At 44.2% G+C, this 21,808-nt stretch overlaps 1 protein-coding gene across 13 annotated transcripts in view; it reads right to left on the reverse strand.

Annotated features, from left to right (window-relative positions):
* pbrm1 (polybromo 1) overlaps nucleotides 1-21,808 on the reverse strand; it is a 68,364-nt gene that overhangs the window by 18,721 nt on the left and 27,835 nt on the right. For 10 of the 13 annotated variants that reach the window (XM_033037303.1, XM_033037300.1, XM_033037296.1 and 7 more), the window contains exons 12-20: nucleotides 19,318-19,459; nucleotides 19,129-19,226; nucleotides 17,844-18,189; nucleotides 17,328-17,430; nucleotides 14,444-15,086; nucleotides 8,854-9,074; nucleotides 7,194-7,385; nucleotides 5,750-5,907; nucleotides 3,419-3,688 (exon numbers count right to left, since the gene is read on the reverse strand). In XM_033037303.1, the coding sequence (XP_032893194.1) occupies nucleotides 3,419-3,688; nucleotides 5,750-5,907; nucleotides 7,194-7,385; nucleotides 8,854-9,074; nucleotides 14,444-15,086; nucleotides 17,328-17,430; nucleotides 17,844-18,189; nucleotides 19,129-19,226; nucleotides 19,318-19,459 (2,173 nt within the window). The remainder of the gene's footprint in view (nucleotides 1-3,418; nucleotides 3,689-5,749; nucleotides 5,908-7,193; nucleotides 7,386-8,853; nucleotides 9,075-14,443; nucleotides 15,087-17,327; nucleotides 17,431-17,843; nucleotides 18,190-19,128; nucleotides 19,227-19,317; nucleotides 19,460-21,808) is intronic. The other 3 variants (XM_033037301.1, XM_033037297.1, XM_033037295.1) reach the window with 1 other exon arrangement.

Here is a 21,808-nt window from a genome sequence, read left to right on the forward strand (position 1 = left end):
CCAACTGGCTACGTCTTGTTGTATCCTTTGATAACCTTCCTTATTATTCACAACTCCGCAAATGTTGACTTGTCTGCAAATGTACAAATCAACCCACCCACGTTTTCATCCAGATGTTTTATATATATGACAAACAATGGAGATCTTGGCCCTGAACCTTGCACAATATCATGTTACAGACGTGCAGTTAGAAAAACAACTCTCCACCACCACTCTCTGATGAAGCCCATTTTACTTACCAACTCGTTTTAGATCCCATGTGACTTCTGAACCCGTCCCCCATGAGAGACTTTGTCAAATGCTTTACTAATGTTCATGTAAAAAACATCTACTGCCCTATCCTCCAATCATTTTTGTTACCTTTTCAAATATCACAATCAAAGATATAATAAAAGTTTTCATCATCTTTTGGTATTAAAACAAATGCAATGTTTATTTTCTTCTGAGTAAATGGAGATTTCATTTAAATTTTATGGCATGCATGGAGTGTGTTCTGCATTATCACAATGCTGTAGAAAATGCAGTTTCATTAGCTTAAATATACTTGCTATTTCAAAGTAACAGTAGTGCAGGGCTGCCAACTCTCACGCTTTGAGCGTGAGACTCACGCCCTCAAGCAAACTCTCACGCCCTCACGCTCATCAGAAATTTCTCACGCTCAGTGGTGAGAAATTTAGTGATCAACGAAAATTAAAACACTCGGATAAACTGCATGGTCCGCGGGTGTTGGAGAGCCGGACCTGCGGGAGGGAGGGAAGCAGAACCAGCGGCGGGAACAGATGCGGGGAGCCGGGACGGACGAGTGTTTGCCGGGGCTGGCATGTCGCTTGCTGCAGCTCTGGCCATGGAGCACTCCGGACAGTGCAAGAGTCCCGGGCGTCGGAGGCGTCAGAAGCGTTGCGCCGCTGCCGCGAGAGTCTCTGTGCCGAAGGGACAGACTCTCAAAGGGAGGTGGAGAGAGAGAGAGAGGGGAAGGAGATAGGGAGACAGTGGGGAGAGAGAGAGAGGGGGTGAGAGGAGAGAGAGGGGAGAGACAGGGGGGGAGTGAATGGAGAGAGAGAAGAGGGGGGGGGGAGAGAGGTAGGGGAGAGAGAGGGGGAGAGTGAGGTGGGAGAGGGGGGGAGTGAGAGAGGGGTGAGAGGGAAGAAAGAGGGAAGCGAGAGAGGGGGTGGAGAGGGAGGAGAGGGTAGGAGAGAATGGGAGAGAGAAGGGGAAGAGAGAGGGGTGGTAAAAGAGAGAGGGGAGAGGGGGAAAGAGAGAAACGGGGGAAAGAGAGAGATAGGGGAGCAAAGAAAAAGAGATAGAGACAGAGGAGAAAGAGAGGGGAGAGAGGGCAAGGGGAAGGGTGAGGTAGGAGGGAGAAATGGGGAAGAGAGGAGGTGAGAGAGAGGGGAGAGTGTGTGGAGAGGGAGAGAGAGGGGGAGATAGAGAGGGAGGGAGAAAGAGGTTGGGGGGGAGGTTGGGGGAGAGAGAAGAGGGGGAGAGAGAGAAGAAAGAGAGGGGGAGAGAGAGTTTGGGGAAAGGGAGGGGAGAGAGGGGAGAGAGAGGGAGCGGGGGGAGAGAGAGGACAAGAGAGAGGGGGAAGAGTAAGGTGGGAGGGAGAGAGGGGGGAAAGAGAGGGGAGAGAGAAGAGAGGAAAGGGGAGAGAGTGAGAGGGGGAGACAGGGGAGAGAGAGGGGGTGAGAGGAGAGACAGAGAGGGAGAGAGGAGAGACAGAGAGAGAGAGAGAGAGGGGAAAGAGAGGGGGAGGGGAGAGATAGAGGGGGAGAGAGAGAGGGGGGGGTTGAGAGGAGAGAGAGCAAAAAGAGAGAGAGAGAGTCTCTGTGTCGAATTTGCCCAGGCATGGATCAGGCTGCGGCTCGGTGTATCCTGGAGGACAACCAGTGGCTGCTGGAAGTAAGTACCAAGCACTGGGTAGAAACGGTGGCAGATAGTGGACTTCAAATGGGGGTGTTTGGAGAAAGCATCCTGCTTGCCTGCTAGATTTTCACTTACTGTAACTGCAGGAAAAATGTTCCCGATGTTGGGGGCGTTCAGAACCATGGGTCACAGTTTAAGAATAAAGGGGGGGGGGGGGCAGTTAGGACTGAGATGAGGACAAACCTTCACGTAGAGAGTTGTGAATCTGTGGAAGGCAGTGCAGGCCAATTCACTGAATGTTTTCAAGAGAGAGTTACATTTAGTTCTTGGGGCTAACGACATCAAGGGATATGGGGAAAAAACAGGAAAGAGGTACTGATTTTTGATGAATAACCATGATCATATTGAATGGCAGTGCTGGCTCGAAGGGCCGAATGGCCTATTCCTGCACCTATTTTCTATGTTTCTATGCTTGAGTATATGGCAATAAAACTCGATCACTTGATTTTGAAGCATTCATGCATGGTGGAGGTATAATGTAGTCATAGAGTGATACAGTGTGAAAACAGGCCCTTCGGCGCAACTTGCCCACACCCGCCAACATGTCCCAGCTACGCTACCTGCTTTTGGTCCATACCTCCAAACCGTTCCTATCCATGTATCAGTCTAACTTTTTCTTAAATGTTGGGATGGTCCCTGCCTCAACTACCTCCTCTGGCAGCTTGTTCCATACACCCATCACCCTTTGTGTGGATAAAGTTACCCCTTAAAAAGTTACCTCTTAAAAATACTTCATACAAAAAACATTGAAATCATACTTCTACAGTGCACTAAAACATGATTTTAATACATAAAATTTCAAAAGGTTCCTACCCTTCTTCCACACCCTCTCCCCACTCGGTTGCTCCACTCCCTCACCAGGTACCCCCAAGGCCAGTGATCAGTGATCGCACAGCCTCCCCCCTTTCAAAAATGCTCCAATCCAATTTAAAGCATATATATTGCATTCAAGTGTAAGTTATAAGACTCGCTACAGTATGCACCATATTGCACAATTTCAAGCTGAAAAATGCAAATGTTCCGTACCTGTTGGCAGGTTGAGAATGCAAAGTGGGCTGGGTGAACTGTGATCTTGAGAACTACTGTAAAGGATAGAGGTGCCTTTAACAATTCTTCAAGACTCATGTACTTAAGGAAGGTATTAAATAAATAATAGTTTTCTGACTCTTTTGCAGATGGCAGTGAATTTTCCTAGTTTCCCCTCCCAAATCTGACAAATATGATCTTTACCTCCCTGTGGTCATGTCATTTCAGGAGAATATTAGCCAGCATATTGGAGAAAGAAGTATTTTTTAAGATCTTATCTGCTTGATGTGAATTAAAAATCCAATATTCTTCCAATATTACACTCAAATCATAGAAAAAGTTAATTGCTTCAATACGGACTGCATGTTTGACCATACATTCCTCTGGCAACGTGCTGTTGAAGGTCATTTCCCTGAAAAGTTAATTTTCATCCTGATTCTTATGCAACAGGATTCAACATAAATGAAGATACCTTATCAATGATGCTGTTATTCTCGTCACCTTTGGTTTCTTCATTCATAGGTTCAATAGATTCTTTGTTTTCTATTTTGTCTGAATTAGCGAAAACGGAAGCGACGCGAACTACTGGTAATGGTGTGTGTCGTGGAACAAATTTCACTGCACTCAGGGGCATAGTCCACAATTTAATTTTTTTGAAAGATTTGGTCTTTGCTGAATATCGAGATTCACAGACAAATACATCTTCAGCTCGGAAACCTTCAGGTCGAATTTTGAAGTATTCCTGCATTCACGGGCAGTCAAAGAAATGAAAAGTAAAAACACATTTTAGCCATACCATCTCACCCTCATTTACAAGAATTAAATTGCAGAGATAATATAAATTCTTCAAGGAAAACAAAAAAATGTCAGTACAATTATGAAGACAGGTAAAATCAGGAATACAAGTCTCAATCTAAATTACTTGTAAAAGACAGAATACAGAATAATGTAATATTCAATGAGGAGCCCATATTGCCCTTGTGTTAATGGAACATCGTTGTCATCTGCAACAAGAAGTTCCAGATATAATCAAGAATGTGTTAAATCATCTCATTTCAGATTTGCAGGAGTAAATTTGTTATTAGAGGTCCAGGAGGTACCGAGTTGAGGAGGAAAATGTTGCAATAAGCGAGGTTGGTATTCTAACTGCGCATGTCCAGGTCATAGGTCACTTGCGATAAACATTCTCAGCAGCTGTGCTGCTGCATGTGTGCAGGCCTGCGTTTCGTCCGTGGTCGGGCCCAGGCTTGGGTCTCCGGCGCTGTTGCGTTGCTGTGTCTCCATCCCCTCCCGGGTGTCCTGTCCCTGTCCATGGGCGGCCTCAGGTGGCCCTGGGCTGGCGGGGCGCTAGTGGCCCCAGGCTTGCAGCCGGCACAGGGAAGGGGGGGAGGGGGGGTGCTGTCTCCAGCTCGGCTCTGCTTCGGCTTCCGGGAACCATCGGCTGCGCCTCTCGCCTTGTCCAGTGGCTGTCGGTTGGCCCCCTCGGTGCCAGTGAGGGCCGAGCGCTGGTCATCCACACAGGGTGCTGCTGTGGCTCGGCAGGTCAGGCAACATCTCTGGAGAAGGGTCTCAACCCGAAACATCACCCATTCCTTTTCTCCGGAAATGCTGCCTGTCCCGCTGAGTTGCTGCAGTGTTTTGTGTGTGTCCCTGTTGATGGCTGGTGCTCGGCTTTCACTGGCGCCGGGGGGGGGAGGTTGGCTGGCTGCCGCAGGGTGGGGCGGGGGGTGCGGCCGGGAGCGGGTTCCTCGGGAGTTGGAGCGGGGTTGGGCTGGAGTTGGCGCTACTTCTCCGCGCTGGCTGCGGACCTGGGGCCGCCGCTGCTCCGGCCCGACGTCCCGGGGTCACCCCGGACGTCTCCGGCCGCCCCGTGGGCGGGGGTGGGACCCTCGGGGGGAGGAAACGATACGACACACAGTCCAGAGGTGGTTCGGCAGTGCTGGCAGAGCCAGGGACCTGGATCCTGGCTGCGACGTGGGTCTGTGTGCGTGCAGTAGCTGAGAATGTCTCTCCACTGATCCAGTCTCTCCACCTCTCTCGCATCTGCCCCCCTCTCTTTCTCTCTCTTGATGTTACACCCCACTCCCCCACTACCCGGCACCCCCGTACCTCAGATTCAATATATTTTTACACATAAATTCTGAATAAAGATAAGAATTTATACACAGTTTATACAGCCAGAGCTTTGTTCGCTTTTTCTTTATCGCGAATGATCTTTGACAAATCCCGTGATTCCTTGCGTTTTTAAAGAGTACCTAACTCGCTTATTCAGAATAACTAGAATTTCAAGTGATCTTTACCATAAAGTGTTAAAGCAGAGGATCAATCAAAGATAATATCATTTGGCTGTGATGTATCTCATGAACAGGTAACCTTCCAAGGTTTCATATCAGAAACGGACATATGAACAAAAGCTCTTTGGGCAGTATCTCAATTGGCTGGTTGCAGAATTTCAACACAAATCCATATTTTTCAGAAGAGGATTACATGAGGATAAAATGTAAATAAATTGTGCAGGAATCAAAGTGTATTTCTTCTCTTTTTGAATGCTTGGAAAAGTTTACTTTCTAGTTGTACCCAATTCTCCCCAATGCTGGCTTGACTGTAATTTTCAGCTGTGAATGGACACTGGCTGGGTCTACTTTCTTACTGCAGTATTAGAGATGCAAGAAACTATTTGCAGAAAAAGATGTAGTGTTCTGCAATTTGGTGACAATGCAATCAAGTACAGTATATATTGCTCTGTACATTCTGCAATTCCCAATAGGTGATATTATGGGGTAATCAGAAACCATATACTCACCTTTACAAACATCACTACACATTTGCCTAGAATTTTGCTGACTAGAATCTTGTTATAGTAATCACTTTTGAAAACTTCTTTTTCAAGAAATTTCCGTGTAGCCAAGTGGAAGGTTTCATTTGGCCGATAAAACCAGCAGCCATACAGCCATTTCTCACCTACAAAATATACATTGAATCCAAGAGTTAGTTACATGTTTAAGGGATATGATTGCCAAAACGATCAAAAGCAACAAAACTGATTTTAGGCAAACAGGTATAATTCTAGACTATCTAATAATGAAAGACGTGGAAGGAGGCAAGTATAAATCTGTTCAGGAAATAAGTAAATAAAAAACAATCATGGAGCATCTCAACTACCTTAATATTTACTGGACAGAAGAAGAGATACTAGGGTAGTTTTTCCAACCCAGGCAGGCTCTATTCAATCGCAATATGTTAAAAAGGTCAACAAATGAAGATGTGATACAGTACCTAGTCATGGGGACAAAATCTAGGCCGATAATCTTTGCTATTTTTTTTTTTACACTGATCACTGATAACATTTTGAAATGAATGACCACTAAATTAACACACAACGCTAATATTCATTCTTGCCCATTGTGCTGCATGCACATAGACACCTTCTCTTTATTATGCAAAGAATCACATGCACGCACATACACTCTCAGGCTCGGACACAGGCGCCCTTGCTCTTGGCCTCCCATCTCAATTCCAAACCCTTCACACACATTACGCTTGGCCCTGCAAACCCACAGTGCTCCCTGCTCCTACACCCCATTCACAGAGGTTTCTCACCTTCCCTTCCATTTCCAGTACTCTGACTTCTTCCTGCCCTTGCACGACCTCGTCTATTACAACCATTTCCTCTCTGCGCATGCCTGCCCAGATTGCCAGTTGCACGCTAGTCTCCAGTTCCTGATCACAGTCACACTCTCATCCTGACTGATGACCTTAGCCATACTTTGTCCCAGACTCGTAATACCAGTGAAGCCCCAGCCCCTGGCAGTTCACACCACTGCACCTTGCCAGTCATGTTTCATCTGCAGGTCTTGCATGTCACAATCTCAATTAAAATCTGTAAAATGTTGGGGTTTTCTGGTTTTCTGTTTTTGAGAATTGTTCAATGTGACTGGCTGCATGGTGTTGCGGTTGCAGGATACAAGAGATCTCATAAAACTGATTCTAGAAAGAATCTCGACTTCACTGTGGGTGGCTTTCCTCAGGTCAGTACTGAGTGCTACTGCTTTGTTGCCGGCTGTAAAATTTGCGACCACATACAATACAATAACCCTTTGCAATTACTTTAAATAGAAATGCCAAAAATGTTTTAAAAAAATTATGGACTCTCCCATTTAACTCAACTGGTCACTATTTCTATTTTTCATAACTACACCATAAATCTCTAACCTATAATTAAACAAAAATCAATATGAATCAATTACCAGTGTCGTCTTCCCAGAGTCTCTCAATGCAGACGATGTGAGGGAGCAGGTTTGGTTCAGCTGGCTCAACATAAACATAATCTCCCACGTGGTACATGTTGTCTTTAAAGCTACAATCCTGGCTATATGTACGCTGGAATCCATATGTTCCATGGCTTCCTGAGTGATCATCACTCATGTTTTTTTCAGATTCTGTTCAGGAGAATCGCAAATGTTATTTGTGTGCTTAAAATAATTATATACAAATTATAAGATTATAAATATGTTTTGAAAAAGTACAGAAATCGGAAGGACTTCCACCTGGAACCATGTGGTTTAGGTTTTAAATGGAGAATTATTTGTTTTGTGCTGCCTCGATGGTTTAATGAATAAATGAACCAGTCTTAAGCAGGTCATCAACAAACCCTCTGATATAGCAGGTTTGGAGATGACTTGTTGGTGTACATATACGGTGAACAGTTAATACAAGGAAAGGTAATTTGCACAATGATATACAACCCAGCAAGCAGTTAGAATCATGCAGCACGGAAACAGGACCTTCAGCCCAACTTATCCATGTTGACCATAATGTTTACTTTAGTTTAGAGACAGCCTAAAACAGGCCTGTTGGCCTGCCAAGTTCACACTGACCACAGATCACCTACACACTCGTTTTACGCTATCCTACTACTTATACTATCCACTCCCTACACTCAGGGCAATTTACTGAGGCCCTCACTGGCATGTGTCACTGGGAATAATCCAGAGATTACTACACTTGAGATCCTGCTTTGCAAACCTTTGGCCCAACCCCTTATAATCACTGCAGGACCTCATCCATTTTCCTACTTTGGTCACGTTCGCAACAACTTCATTGCTGTTCACCCTCCACCTTGAGAATGCTCTGCAGCCACTTAGTGGCATCCTGGTGTCCCATTTGCGGCTAGTCATTGTCATGATGGAAGGGAACAAGAGAACATCTGAAATTAACTACTCTATCCATAAGAAAGGCCATGAACTGGGATTAAAGGCATTTAGACAAAATATTCTTCCCCATGCAAATCTTCGTCATCTCATTTTTAGTGACCTAACATTTTCTATATCCATTCGTCTGATTAGCCATACCAATATATATTTAGGTGGATGAAGCCCTACTTTCTTTTTCAATATTTAACATTTTTTAAATAATGTAAATAAGGATCACATTTCAGGGAAGGCTGGATGGAGGAGATTTGGAGTTCAGAAATGCAATTTAACTAATAGCCCTGTCCCACGGTACGAGTTCATTCCAAGAGCTCTCCCGAGTTTAAAAAAAAATCAAACTCGTAGTCAGCACGGAGAATGAACGTAGTGGGTACGTCGGAGCTCGGGGATGTCTCTTACCGGCTCGTAACGCGAACGGCAGGTACTCGGGAAGACTCGCTAACGGCAGGTAAGCACGGGAAGACCCGTGAAGATTTTTCAACATGTTGAAAAATGTCCACGAGAGCCCCGAGTACCGACGAGTGGCCATTAACGTAAATCTCCGAGTTCGAATCAGGGCAAACTCGGGAGAGCTCTTGGAATGAACTCGTACCGTGGGGCAGGGGTTTAACCCAAGACACTTTGCCCCCTACAATGACCCCAAAAAGTAAAAAGTAAAAGCTGCCAAAACATTTTACAAAAAATGTCAGTTAAATACCTGATAATTCTTTCTTTTCCTCCTCTCTCTTCTGCTTATCTTCCTCTATTTCTTTTGGCAGCTTCTCCTTCTTTTCTTTTTCCAAATCATGCTGCAAATGTTTCAGAGTGAAGCTGAGAGCTGGTGAAAGCAGAATCTCTCCATTTTTGCACAGTTCATCACGTATCTTAATGAAAAAATGCTGCAGCTCCACTGCATCTTCATAGATTTCTGAATCAGTTCTGAATAGGCCACAAAGATAAATGTTAGTGTTATTTGTGCTTCTGTACATTAACCTTTTTGCTTTCGAAGCTTGATGATTATATCACAGTATCCTTCCAAGGCCTTTATACCCCATCATATACTTCAATTAACTTCACAATTGAGCCCAGACGGTATCTGTGTATGGTATGTAGTGGATGGAAGGTAATAAGAGCCGAACATGAGCTTATTTTAATTCACTGTTTACAATATGTGGATGAGCTACTGCAACCAGTCTGTCTTTGGACTTTGACAGGAGATAGCCAAGAGAAATTTGCACACTAATAAAGAAAACATGCAACTTCCAACGAGAGAATATCAAAATCTGGGTATGATAATTTTCCCAGTGTAGCCATGGACAGGGTTCATTGGTGTCAATTGCTGCTTGCTTGACTGAAGTCTGATAATTTTACATTATATTTAATATATATATACTAGACCAAGTACAGACCCATTGATTGGAGGACCACGGGTCTGCACTTGGTCTAGTATACTTATTAAAAGTCTGATTGTGTGTGTGTGTGTGTGTATTCGTGTGTATGTGTGTGTGTGTGTGTGTGTGTGTGTGTGTGTGTGTGTGTGAGAGATATAATATGTGGTTGTCTTTACATCTTCCCAAAAACATTACGCGGTAACGATTTCATTTTTTCATATTCTGATTGACATTTTCCCCCTCAAGGTCGAGATCGTCTTCACTGAACATTTTATGCTGCATTACTGATTAAAAGTAAGAAGTTTAAAAACATCAAAAGACTTTGAATTTAAAACGACTAGCTTTCACTGATGACGTCACAATGGCTCGGCTAGCAGTGATCAGCTTCACGGAAGATTTCATCCTATATTTCACGTTACTTGCGATTAAAGCTTTAAAAATGCTAACTTTCACAAGATTTTTACTGTTAAAATCATTCCTGCCAGCTTCCAACACACTTTGATCAAATGCTGCGACACAGGAACACTCTGAACCTTTCACCTCACAGGAGGGGGAGGGCGAATTGCTATTGCAACATGCAGGGCTAGTGCAATTGGGGGCTACAGGTAGGGAACAGGTGCGCTGGGGGAGCACTCAGTCTAGTATAACTTTAAAACTCTCAGTGTGTGTGTGTGTGTGTGCGTCTTTATATTTTTGCTAAATGCTACGTGGTAACGATAAATTTTTTACATATTCTGACATTTTTTACATATTTTCCCCTCTAAGCAATGATCAGCTTCACTTATGATTTGATGTATTATTTCACGACTTATTGCAGATTAAAGTTTAAAAAACCCGATGACGTCACAAAGAGGTGGGCGGGCACGATGGCTCAGGTCGACGCCCGTTTCACACAGAATATTCGACGAGCTTCGAGTGATGTCAGGGGGAGGGCCGCATTTAAACTAACAGTCGCCCCGGCTGGGGTTTTACGCGGACATCAAGGAGGCATGAAGACCGCAGCGGTGAAGGAGACATCGAGACGATGGGGTCGCGGCGGCGGTGAGGCATCGCGGTGGTGGGGTTCGTGCCTGTCGGTTGGCCTGGTGACAGTTGAGCTGGGGTTGCCACCTCTTCTCCGCACTGGCTGTGGCCCTAGGCTCACAGTCAGCGCGGAGAAGCGGCAACCCCAGCCAACAGCCCCCGGGTTATTCACATCCTTCGCCCCCTCCGCTCCGGATTATTCACACCCCCCGGGTTATTGACACCCCCTGCCCCCTCCCCAGGTTATTCATGCCGCTGGATTCTTCATACCCCCCGCCCCCTCCAAGTTATTCACACTCCCCGCCTCCTCCCCCCCCCCCCACCCGGGTTATTCACACCCCCCGCCCCGCCCCTCCCCCCCCACCCGGGTTATTCACATTCCCCCACCGCTGCCTTTACTAGATTTACTTCGGAAGTTTAGTGCTGCTGTAGTTGCAACAAAACTAAGCAGCCTGGGTTCAGTTCTATCCTTTGATGCAGCTTGCAGGGAACTTGCATATTCTCTCGGAGGTACACAAAAAATCTGGAGAAACTCAGCGAGTGCAGCAGCATCTATGGAGCGAAGGAAATAGGCAACGTTTCAGGCCGAAATCCTTCTTCAGACTGATAGGGGGTGGCGGGGAGAAGGAAGGAAAAAGGAGGAGGAGGAGCCTGAGGGCTGGGGGATGGGAGGAGACAGCCCGAGGGCTAAGGAAGGGGAGGAGACAGCAAGGGCTAACAAAATTGGGAGAATTCAATGTTCATGCCCGCGGCTGCAGACTCCCCAAGCGGAATATATGGTGCTGTTCCTCCAATGTCCGGTGTTGTTCGCTCTGGCCATGGAGGAGACCCAGGACAGAGAGGTCGGATTCGGAGTGGGAGGGGGAGTTGAAGTGCTGAGCCACCGGGAGGTCAGGTAGGTTCTTGCGGACCGAGCGGAGGTGTTCGGCGAAACGATCGCCCAACCTCCGCTCGGTCTCACCGATGTAGATCAACTGACATCTAGAGCAGCGGATGCAGTAGATGAGGTTGGAGGAGATACAGGTGAACCTCTGTCGCACCTGGAACGACTGCTTGGGTCCTTGAATGGAGTTGAGGGGGGAGGTAAAGGGACAGGTGTTGCATTCCTTGCGGTTGCAACGGAAAGTACCCGTGCCTCCACCCCCGATGAGGCGTGCCTCCATCCCCGTTCCCTGAAGAATGAGGACATTTCAGATGCCCTGGTGTGGAACGCCTCATCCTGGAAGCAGATGCAGCGTATGCGGAGGAATTGGGAGTAGGGGATGGAGTCCTTACAGGAAGCAGTGTGGGAAGAAGTGTAGTCCAGATAGCCATGGGAGTCAGTGAGTTTATAGTGGATGTCGGTCAGAAGTCTATCACCTGCGATGGAGATAGTGAGGTCAAGGAATGGTAGGGAAGTGTCGGAAATAGTCCAGGTGTATTTGAGTGCCGGATGGAAGTTGGTGGTGAAGTGAGTCAGTTGTGTGTGGGTGCAGGAGGTGGCCGCAAAGCAGTCGTCGATGTAACGGAGGTAGAGGTCGGGGATGGGGCCCTGGTACGTATTGAACAAGGATTGTTCGACGTACCCGACAAAGAGGCAGGCGTAGCTGGGGCCCATGCGTGTGCCCATAGCTACGCCTTGTACTTGGAGGAAATGGGAGGAGTCAAACGTGAAGTTATTGAGGGTAAGGACCAGCGGAGGAGAGTGTTAGTGGCTGGGTATAGGTTGCTCCTCTGGTCGAGGAAGAACCGGAGGGCTTTGAGGCCATCCTGGTGGAGGATGGAGGTGTAGAGTGACTGAACGTCTATGGTGAAGATGAGGGGGTGAGGGCCTAGAGAATGGAATGCGCGGAGGCAGCGGAGAGTGTCTGAGGTGTCTTGAACATAGGTGGGAAGGGATTTAACCAAGGGGGATAGGATGGAGTCAAGGTATGTGGAGATGAGTTTGGTGGGGCACGAACAGGCACAGACAATGAGTCTACCGGGACAGTCAGGTTTGTGGATTTTGGGGAGAAGGTAAAAACGGGCCGTGCGGGGCTGGGGAACGATGAGGTTGGAGGCTCAGTCGGGCAGGGCGTGGGAGTTGATGAAGTCGGTGATGGTGCTAGAGATGGTGGCCTGGTGCTCGTCAGTGGGGTCATGGTCCAGGGGTACGTAGTAGGAGGTGTCCGAGAGTTGGCGCGTGGCCTCAGCTTTGTAGAGATCGACGCGCCAGACTACCACGGCACCTCCCTTGTTGGCTGGTTTGATAACCCAATCTGGGTTGTTGCGGAGTGATTCGATGGCAGTGCGTTCAGGGGGGGGAGAGATTGGAGTGAGACAGGGGAGTGGAGAAGTTGAGGCGGTTGAAATCGCGACGGCAGTTTTGGATAAAGAGTTCCAAAGCCGGGAGGTTACGAGAGGGGTTCCACGAGGAGCGGGTGCGTTGGAGACGAGAAAAGGGGTCATCAATGGGGGCGAGGACTCCTTCCCGTGGAAGTGCGCTGTGAGGCGGAGGCGACGGTAGAAGAGCTCCAAGTCATGGTGGGCGCGGAACTCATTGAGGTGGGGACGGAGGGGGACAAATGTAAGACCTCTGCTGAGGACAGACCGTTCGGTGTGGGAGAGGGGGTCGGGGGGGATGGTGAACACCCGGCAGGGATGGGGGTTGGGGCCGGAGGAAGGCAGGTGGGTGGACTGGGGACGAGGCGATGTGTGGTGGGGGGGTGGAGGGTCAGGGGGTGGGGGGGTGAGAGGGCTGTAATGTGGGTGGGGAAGAGCAGGGGTCACATAGTTAGAGGGGGGTGGGGGAGAGTCAGTGGAATAGCCACGGAGGTTAGCAAGGCTGGGCAGACTGGTATTAGGACCCAGTGGAGTCAAACCCAGGAGAGTGTGAGTTAGCAGCGTGGAGGCTTCAGGCCCAGTGCAGAGTCCAGGCTCCAGGTAAGGCGACGGCTGTGGGTTGCTGGAGGAAGTTGGAGTGGCGAGGGTCAACGGACCCGATGGTGGGAGGGCAGTGGCGCGGGTCAACGGACCCGATGGTGGGAGTCCAGTGGCATATTCTCTCTGTGACTGTGTGGGGTTTTCATGGTGCTCTTGGTTGTTGGCTTATTTCAAAGACATACAGATTATTATGTAAATTAGCTACTATATATTAACCCTGGTGTAAATGGATTGGGGAGGAGGGGTGTTAGTGCTTATGTACCACAGGAAAATATTACAGGGAAATAAATGGGAGGATGGGACATCTCAAAAACCCAAGGGATCAAAAGACCTACTTCTTTGTTGTTACGAATCGAAGAACATTTCCATTTAAATCTACATCAGTCTTGTAAAATTAAAGTTTTCTTTTGTTATTCGCTTTAACGGTTAAAAAAAATAAATAGATATTTTAATTCCATTTTCATGGATGCATTCAGTTTACAACACAAAACTATTTAGAAATAGATAAGTTGAAAAATAATTGTTGCTGGGCAAGGATGTGCTGATGCTATCTTGGCTGTATTTAATACCCTCTCATGCTGCACATCATGTGGCCATCTTGTGCCTTTATAGTGCTTTGGCACTTCTTAGACGACCATAGCTGGACCAGTAGAAAACAAGTAGAATTTCATTAGCTCTTTTGCACATTAATTAATAAATATTGAACTTAATTTCAAAATTTGTCAAGGTGGAATATTAATACTTAATCTCCATATTGGTATGCCAGTAGCAAAAGCAACAGGTGGCTGGAGATCTTTTTGCTACTTCAATAAAAATTCAATGATTCAATAATAAAGTCTCTATATTTTTCCTTGAAATTCATTTCTACACATGCATCGGGAATGATATCGAATGTTGCAGATATCTACTAATAATATTGATCAGGAAAATAAATAGCCTTAGCGAAGAGTTGATCTAATTAAAGAAGAAGGTTTGTGCTTCCCACAGACTCACCTGTTTAACCGTCTTGCTCTTTCCAACACTTCAAACATGTGCTCCTGGAAAACATCAAGTCTTCTATATCGATTAGTTTCAATATTTTTTCGAATAATTTCAAAAGTCAAAGGTGGCTTGTTAGGGGTGCTTGGATCAGTCGCTGGAATCTCTGCTAAAGAGTCACTATAACATCTCCCTTCATCATCCTGGTGGCTAAGGACAGAGACAAATAGGTTGTGTATCAACTCCTGTATGAGTAACTTTACATTGGGAATGTGTGCATCATCTTCTCCATCCAAATCCCTTTTGGTTTCCAGAAGGACTTTGTGAAGGACTAGTGCATCTTTATAAATAAGAGATTCTGGTTCGTTGTAAGTGCAAGCGTTGTTAAACATCAACACAAATTCATCAACAAAGGAGTCGACGTCCTGGTACTTATTAGACATCATGTGATTCTTCACTTTCTCCATGTCAATTGGTTTTTTAATTGTTAAATAGTAATCTGGGAGTTCCGATCGAGTAGGTAGTCTGAGAAAGATGGCACTCAGTCTTCGGCCTCTGACGTCTGTGTAATTTTTTACTGCTTCGTATAACTCATTTAGCTTTTGCTGCAGAGGAGTCAAGTATTTGGATTTTTTGGGCGAAATACCACTCTTCCTGCCTGAAAAGAAGTCAAAAGTGTTCAATATTGAATTCACATGGAGTAACCTTCCAAATCAAAAGAACCCTTTGAACAATTTCCAGTTAAAAACTGACAACCATTTGCAATAATTACAAACTATTAAATAGCTATGAATAACATTCTTCTTTTTCAAAGAGCAGGATTTTCGATGAAAAGTGGAGTCATACAGCACAGAAACAGGCGCTTCAGTCCAACTCGCCCATGTTGACCAAGATGCCCCACCGTTCTTAGGCCGCTAATTCTTTAATCTTTTAGAATGTATCCACTTTTGGCCCATATTCCTCTAAACATTTCCTATGCATGTACCTGTCCAATTGTCTTTTAAATGTTGTTATTGTATCTGCCTCAACTACCTCCCGTGGCAGCCTATTCTATACACACACCACCCTACGTGTGAAAAATTTGAAATTAGAAAAATTGGACTACTGCTAAAACTAATCAGGAAATGGACCCGATTGCAAGCACAGGTAAAACATTCAGGAAAGCATCAGTGGCTGTGACAGAAATGCAAATATGAACCAAGACAAATATAGTGAGGACTATACTCAGAATGTTGAAATCATTCTGTTGAACCTGCAGTAAAGCGGCATTGCAGGTAGTCCAACTGTCTCACAGCCCTAATGGCTTGAATTAAATCAGAGTCATGGCCATCGCCATACAGCATGGAAACAGCCCCCTCTGCCCACTATATCCATGTCAATCTTTTTGCTAATCCCATTTTCCCACAATAAGACTGTATTCTTCTATGATTGGCTTATTTATTTTCCCAAATGCCTCTTAAATGTTGTAATTGTACCCAACCTCCTGAAAGTGCATTCCAGGTATCAATCACACAATTTGTTCAGAAACTTATCTCTTGGGCTTCCCTTTAAAATTTCTATCTCTCACCTTAAGATGTGGTGTGGCGGCGCCTAACAGCAGTGCAGTTCGTCTGTCTTTTTTAAATTTTTGTCTCGTTAAATGTATGTTTTGATTCTAGTTTTATTATTTTTTTAGCTGCGTATATGTGGGGGGTGGGGGGAGAAACCGTTTAATCGCTTCCCTGTACGAGGACCCGACTTTTTCCCTGTTGGGTCTCCGGTGTCGTTGGGCCTAACATGGTGGAGCCGGCGGCGGCCTCCAACCGGAACCAACCTGAGGGCTCCAGTCGCAGAGCCTGCGGACTCGCCATCACGGAGCTGGCCGACTTCGGAGCGGGAAGAGCTGTGGTGGCGCGCGGCTGCGACCCGACTTCAGAGCATCGGAGGCACCGGCCGCAGGCCCGGTGGACAGGAACATCGGGAGCTCGCAGGTCCCTGGTGGGAGACCGCTTTTCGGAGCTCCCGCAACGGCAACTTCTCCCGCTGGAATCGTGGGGTTTAAATGACTCTAAGCGGGGCCTAACATCGCCCAGCGCGGCTTAACGTCCACGGGACTTATCATCGGCCGCCGGGGCTTTAACATCGTGAGCCCCAGTCACCTCGATGTTGCAGTTGTACTGCTGGACCACGGGAGAAGAACAAAGGGAAGAGATAAGACTTGCCTTCTATCACAGTGAGGAGGTGTTGGAGATTCACTGTGATGGATGTTTGTGTAAAGTGTGTTAAGTGTGGGTCTTGTTTTTTTTTGTAATTGTTAAGACTGTAGAAAATGCAATTTTGTTCAAACCAAGCTATTTGAATGACAATAAAAGGCATTCTATTCTATTACTGCACCTTCTAGTTTTGACATCCGTAACATGGGGAAAAGATTTGCACTCTTTACCCTATCTAGCCTGTCATAATCAAATATCAGGTCACCACTCAGCCTCTTTCACTCAAGTGAAAAGGAAAGCCCAGTCTATCCAATCTCTCCCCTTAACTTAAGTCCTCTGATCCAGGCAACATCTTGGCGAATCTCCTCTGCACTCTCTCCAACACAGACACATTGGACCCCCATGTATTGAGTTTGTAAGATTTCTTCATGACTGCTTGGGTTTCTTTCAGATACTTTATTTTCCTCCCATATCCCCCAAATATGCTGATTGTAAGGTTAATAGGTCAATGTAAATTAGTTGCAGGCGGAACAATCAGGGTATGGAGGAGGAGTGGAGAGTAGACTGTGGGTGAATGGGATGCTCTGAGAATTAATGGGTCAAATGGCCTCATTCTATATCACAAGATAATATATACAATCTTATATACAAATATATTTTGAAATAAAAGCTAACCAAAAAAACAAATAAAAGTAATATCAACTTACTTAGTTTCAGTTTAGGTGAAGCGGTGTCATCATCAGGTAAGGGACCCAATTCTTTTATTTTATCTTTTAGAATTTTCTCCAGTATATTAGCATCATTGTATACCTGTTTGATAATTCAACAATTTTCATTTAATCAGTTCTGTGGAAACCCGAACAAGATACTGTTAGATGATACAGTGGGCCATTGGTAAATAGGTATTTTCCATCCATTAAATCATATATCAGATTGGAGTATCAGCAAGAAAACTTCAATTTTGGGGGAATTGTATATTTCACAACTTTTTCAGGTTGAGGGCTGACTTCCTCTAAAAGACCAATCCGATTTTCTAACATAGCGGCACAATGAAGAGTTTAGTACATTAGTTTGCTTTCTATTTTGTTAATGAGTTGTTTCCAGTATTTTACTGTTGAGAAATCTAGTCAAGTGCCCATCAATGCTGTTTCTTCTTGAATGTACAAGGAGTTATGTTTTTATGATTCAAATGAACTGCATCTTACCATAACTAATTTACATACCTGTGAACCCTCTTCATTATAGTGTCTTGCATTTCGAAACATTAACTTCAAATCATCTATAAATGCTTCATCGCTTGTATATTTTTCATTACGTATGTTATGTTCCAATATCTTCAGGTCAATAGGCTCCAGGATGACTTTATAATAATCTGGATAATCCTTTTTTGACGGTCTAATCAAAAACAGCTCACAATATCTTCGTCCTGTTGTTAGGTCACGTGACTCGATAATTGTATTGTATAGTACTTTCAGTCTGTGCTTTAAATGAGTCTCAGTTTTTTTTCCAATCCTTTCTAGCTTCTTATTGCTGGAATTTAAAAACCTGTGTGTGTACTTAATTATTAGTCTTCAAAAGAAAAGCAGTAAAATAAAAGGAATAAATGCATAACCAATAAATGCACCGTATTATTATTATTTTGAACCAAATTAATGTTAAATCATGAAGTATACAATATAACTTGAAATAAATAATTTGTAGTCCAATATTTGTTTCCAAAATTACCATAAAAGTAGAGAATTTTCATGGTGATAAACATGATGATCTCTAGTAAGTTTCAGATTAATAATCTAAAATCTTTATATAAGCATAGAATAACAGATTCCGTCATTGTAACAGCTCTATCACCCACTCTTCAAACAAAGAAGTTGTTAACTAAATTTGTTACATTATCTGTTCTCCTTGAGAGAATGAAACTGTGTAAATTAGCATTGGGATATCAGCACTCACTTTAACACAAATGTACGGTAGGGAAGGTAACATAGAATAAGTAATCTACCCTCTGAACCTGTAAGATTACAGTGACCAGTGAGAAAAGATAATGGAATTAATTTCTTTAATTTTTAATTTAGTTTTGGATGGGAACATGGATATGCAGGAAATGGAAGGATATGGATCACATACAGGCAGAGGGGACAGTTATAAAATTGCTGGATTGTAAGCGCAATATAATAATAAGGGTGAATAGATAAATACCAAGCATTGGGCTGCATAAAAAGGTCAGTTCTTTTCAGCCATTAAATATCAAATACATCGATATTTAGCTTTTTACTTTTAATTTACTTTGTTCAGCCGAAATACTGGTGAATTAACAAAAAATCTCATAATAGTTGAAGTATTCTTCTAATTTTTAAAATATATTTAAATATTTTTGCATTTAGTAACTGAAGGTTCAATGGAAATCTTCCAATGGTCACACAATCTAGTTTTAGATAAAAGTGGTTATGAAGATAATATATACTTTATTCGATTTTATGCATCTTGATACTGCAATATTCTTATCCTTACCCTTTTCTCTTGCCACTGCCTGTATCAGATGTTACAGAAGATACCATACTGTCACCATCCTCTGTGTACTCTCTTCTTGCGAGCTCCTTCCTCTTGGCCTGAGAGAATAAATCTCAGGAGTAAAGTAGCTCCGATGAAATTATTCAGAATACATAAATATTAAAACACACCACTCTGCTATTTTTATACCTGCATGACTTGCTGCAGCTTCAACACACGTTTGAAGATTGCAGAATTAGGAATATTATAGTGCTTGGCATTTTCAAACATTAGTTTCATGTCAGCCTCCAGTTGGTCAAGGTTTTCAAATTCATTGTTCTTCAATTTTTGTCTATAATTAGAAAGGAATCCGCCAAAACATTGACTGTTCAGGTAAAAATGCACAATGTAACATTCTCTATTTCTTTTCAATTATCTGGTAAATTTTGTTATCCCAAGATCATAATCACATGTTATTAACATGATTATCTTATAGTTAAATAAAAGGGAAAGAATTTTCACCAAGCGAACAAAATCTCTCTCCAAGTTAAATTAATAAATAATATATTTACAATTATAATATATCATGGGTGGGTGTTCTGGCATTTATTAGATAGCTTTTCAAGAACGATAAAACAATATAAACTTAATATAGGTTAGCAACCAGGGGAGAAGAAACAAAGAGATGGCAAGTTATTTTTAGACACGATCTAGACATCATGGTATGCAAATGAAGAGTGAAAGTGATTAAAAGAAATTGGGGTGATGTTTCTGACCATTCTCTTTGGAAATTGAGGCAATTGTTAAAGAAAACCCTTAACAGATTTTAAAACTTGCATAAGAATTCCGAAGAATTGAAAGGTGACGTTGACATTTCATATAATCCATAATATTTATGTCAGGGTTAACCCCATGAAACTATGATAACTTTAAGAACAGTAAACACTTGGTGTATAAACGAGTGAACAGAAATAAACGTTTCCAATTAAGGAAATGTCAGGTGTGAAAACGAGACAAAGGGGATGCAGATCAATGAAAATGTAGAATACATCATTGTTAGCTCGCTGAAGGTAACAACAAATCAAACAGAGATAAAATGGAAACAAGGATAGTAAGACTAGTCGGAGAACTGGGATGGGGGAGGGATGGAGAGAGAGAGAGGGACGGCAAGGGTTACTTGAAGTTATAGAAGTCAATATTCATACCGCTGGGGTGTAAGTTGCCCAAGCGAAGTATGAGGTGTTATTCCTCCAATTTGGGCTGGGGCTGGGCCCCACTCTGACATTGGAGGCGGCCCAAGACAGAAAGATCAATGTGGGAATGGGAGGGGAAGTTAAAGTGTTTAGCAACAGGGAGATCAAGTAGGTTTAACTGGACTGAGCGGAGGCATTCAGCGAAACGATTGCCGAGCCTGCGCTTGCTCTCGCCAATATATAGGAGTCCACACCTGGAACAGAGGATACAGTGGATGAGGTTGGAGGAGGTGTAAATTAACCTCTGCCTCACCTGAAAAGACTGTTGGGGTCCTTGGACACTGTCGAGGGGGGAGGTATAGGGATAGGTATTACATCTCCTGCGGTTGCAGGGGAAAGTACCTGGGGAGGGGGTTCTTTGGGTGGGAAGTAACCCGGGAGTTGTGGAGGGAACGGTCTCTGCTTTCGCTGAACACCGCTACATTTTCCGTGATCTCCATCCTTTGTCTCGTTTTCACACCTTCCATTCCTTATTTCAGTATATCCCTCTCTCCTGATTCAGTCTGAGAAGGGTCTCGACCCGAAATGTCACCCATGCTGCCTGTTCCACTGAGTTACTCTAGCATTTTGTGTTGATCTTTGGTTTAAATCAGCATCTGCAGCTCCTTCCTACAAAACTTTTCCAATCGTGGGGAAACAGACTTAGTTAAAGTCTCAAAATATAATTTTAAGGGAAGTCAAACCCAGAATGTAAATTCCCTATATAAAAGAACATCAATTGTATTAAAGATAACTTCAGTAACATTTTATATTTATATACATCCCTGGAACATTTAAACATACCTACATCTTCATCCAAATCAATTACAAACAAAATCAATTTGCTTTAAATTGTACAAGTCAATCTATGAGCTGCAAAGATCATATTCATAGCTATTCCTGGTTTCATATTTTCAAAACCAATTGCCCTGGAGTAAATCCCTCACTCTCACTGCTGACTCACTGCAGTAGCTTTGCCAGTGAATTTCGTAAAGTGTAGAAGAGACAGAAAAGCCGGAAATCTCCAGCACCGGACAATGTTTCCCCCTTTACTCTCAAGCTCTGTGCCGAACAACTACCAAGACATTTTCAACCAGTCCCTGCAAACATGTAATGTCCCTGCCTGCTTCACAGTCTCCACTATTGTCCCTGTACCCAAAAAGGCAAAGATAGGCCTGTTGCACTGACCTCAGTAGTCATGAAGACCCTTGAAAGGCTTGTGCTAGCCAATCTGAAAAATATCACCAGCCCCTGTTGGACCCTGTGCAGTTTGCAATAGATCTGTGGATGACGCAGACAACCTGAGCCGGCACTTCATCCTCCAGCACCTAGACCGCCAGGGGACCTATGCAAGGATTTTGTTTGTTGATTTTAGCTCTGCATTCAACACCATTGTGCCAGAGCTACTACACTCCAAACTTTCCAAGTTGACTGTGCCTCTGTCGGGGGATCACCAGCTTCCTGACAGA

This window comes from Amblyraja radiata, chromosome 18, assembly GCF_010909765.2.
Source record: "Amblyraja radiata isolate CabotCenter1 chromosome 18, sAmbRad1.1.pri, whole genome shotgun sequence".
In the NCBI taxonomy this organism is placed as follows: domain Eukaryota; kingdom Metazoa; phylum Chordata; class Chondrichthyes; order Rajiformes; family Rajidae; genus Amblyraja; species Amblyraja radiata.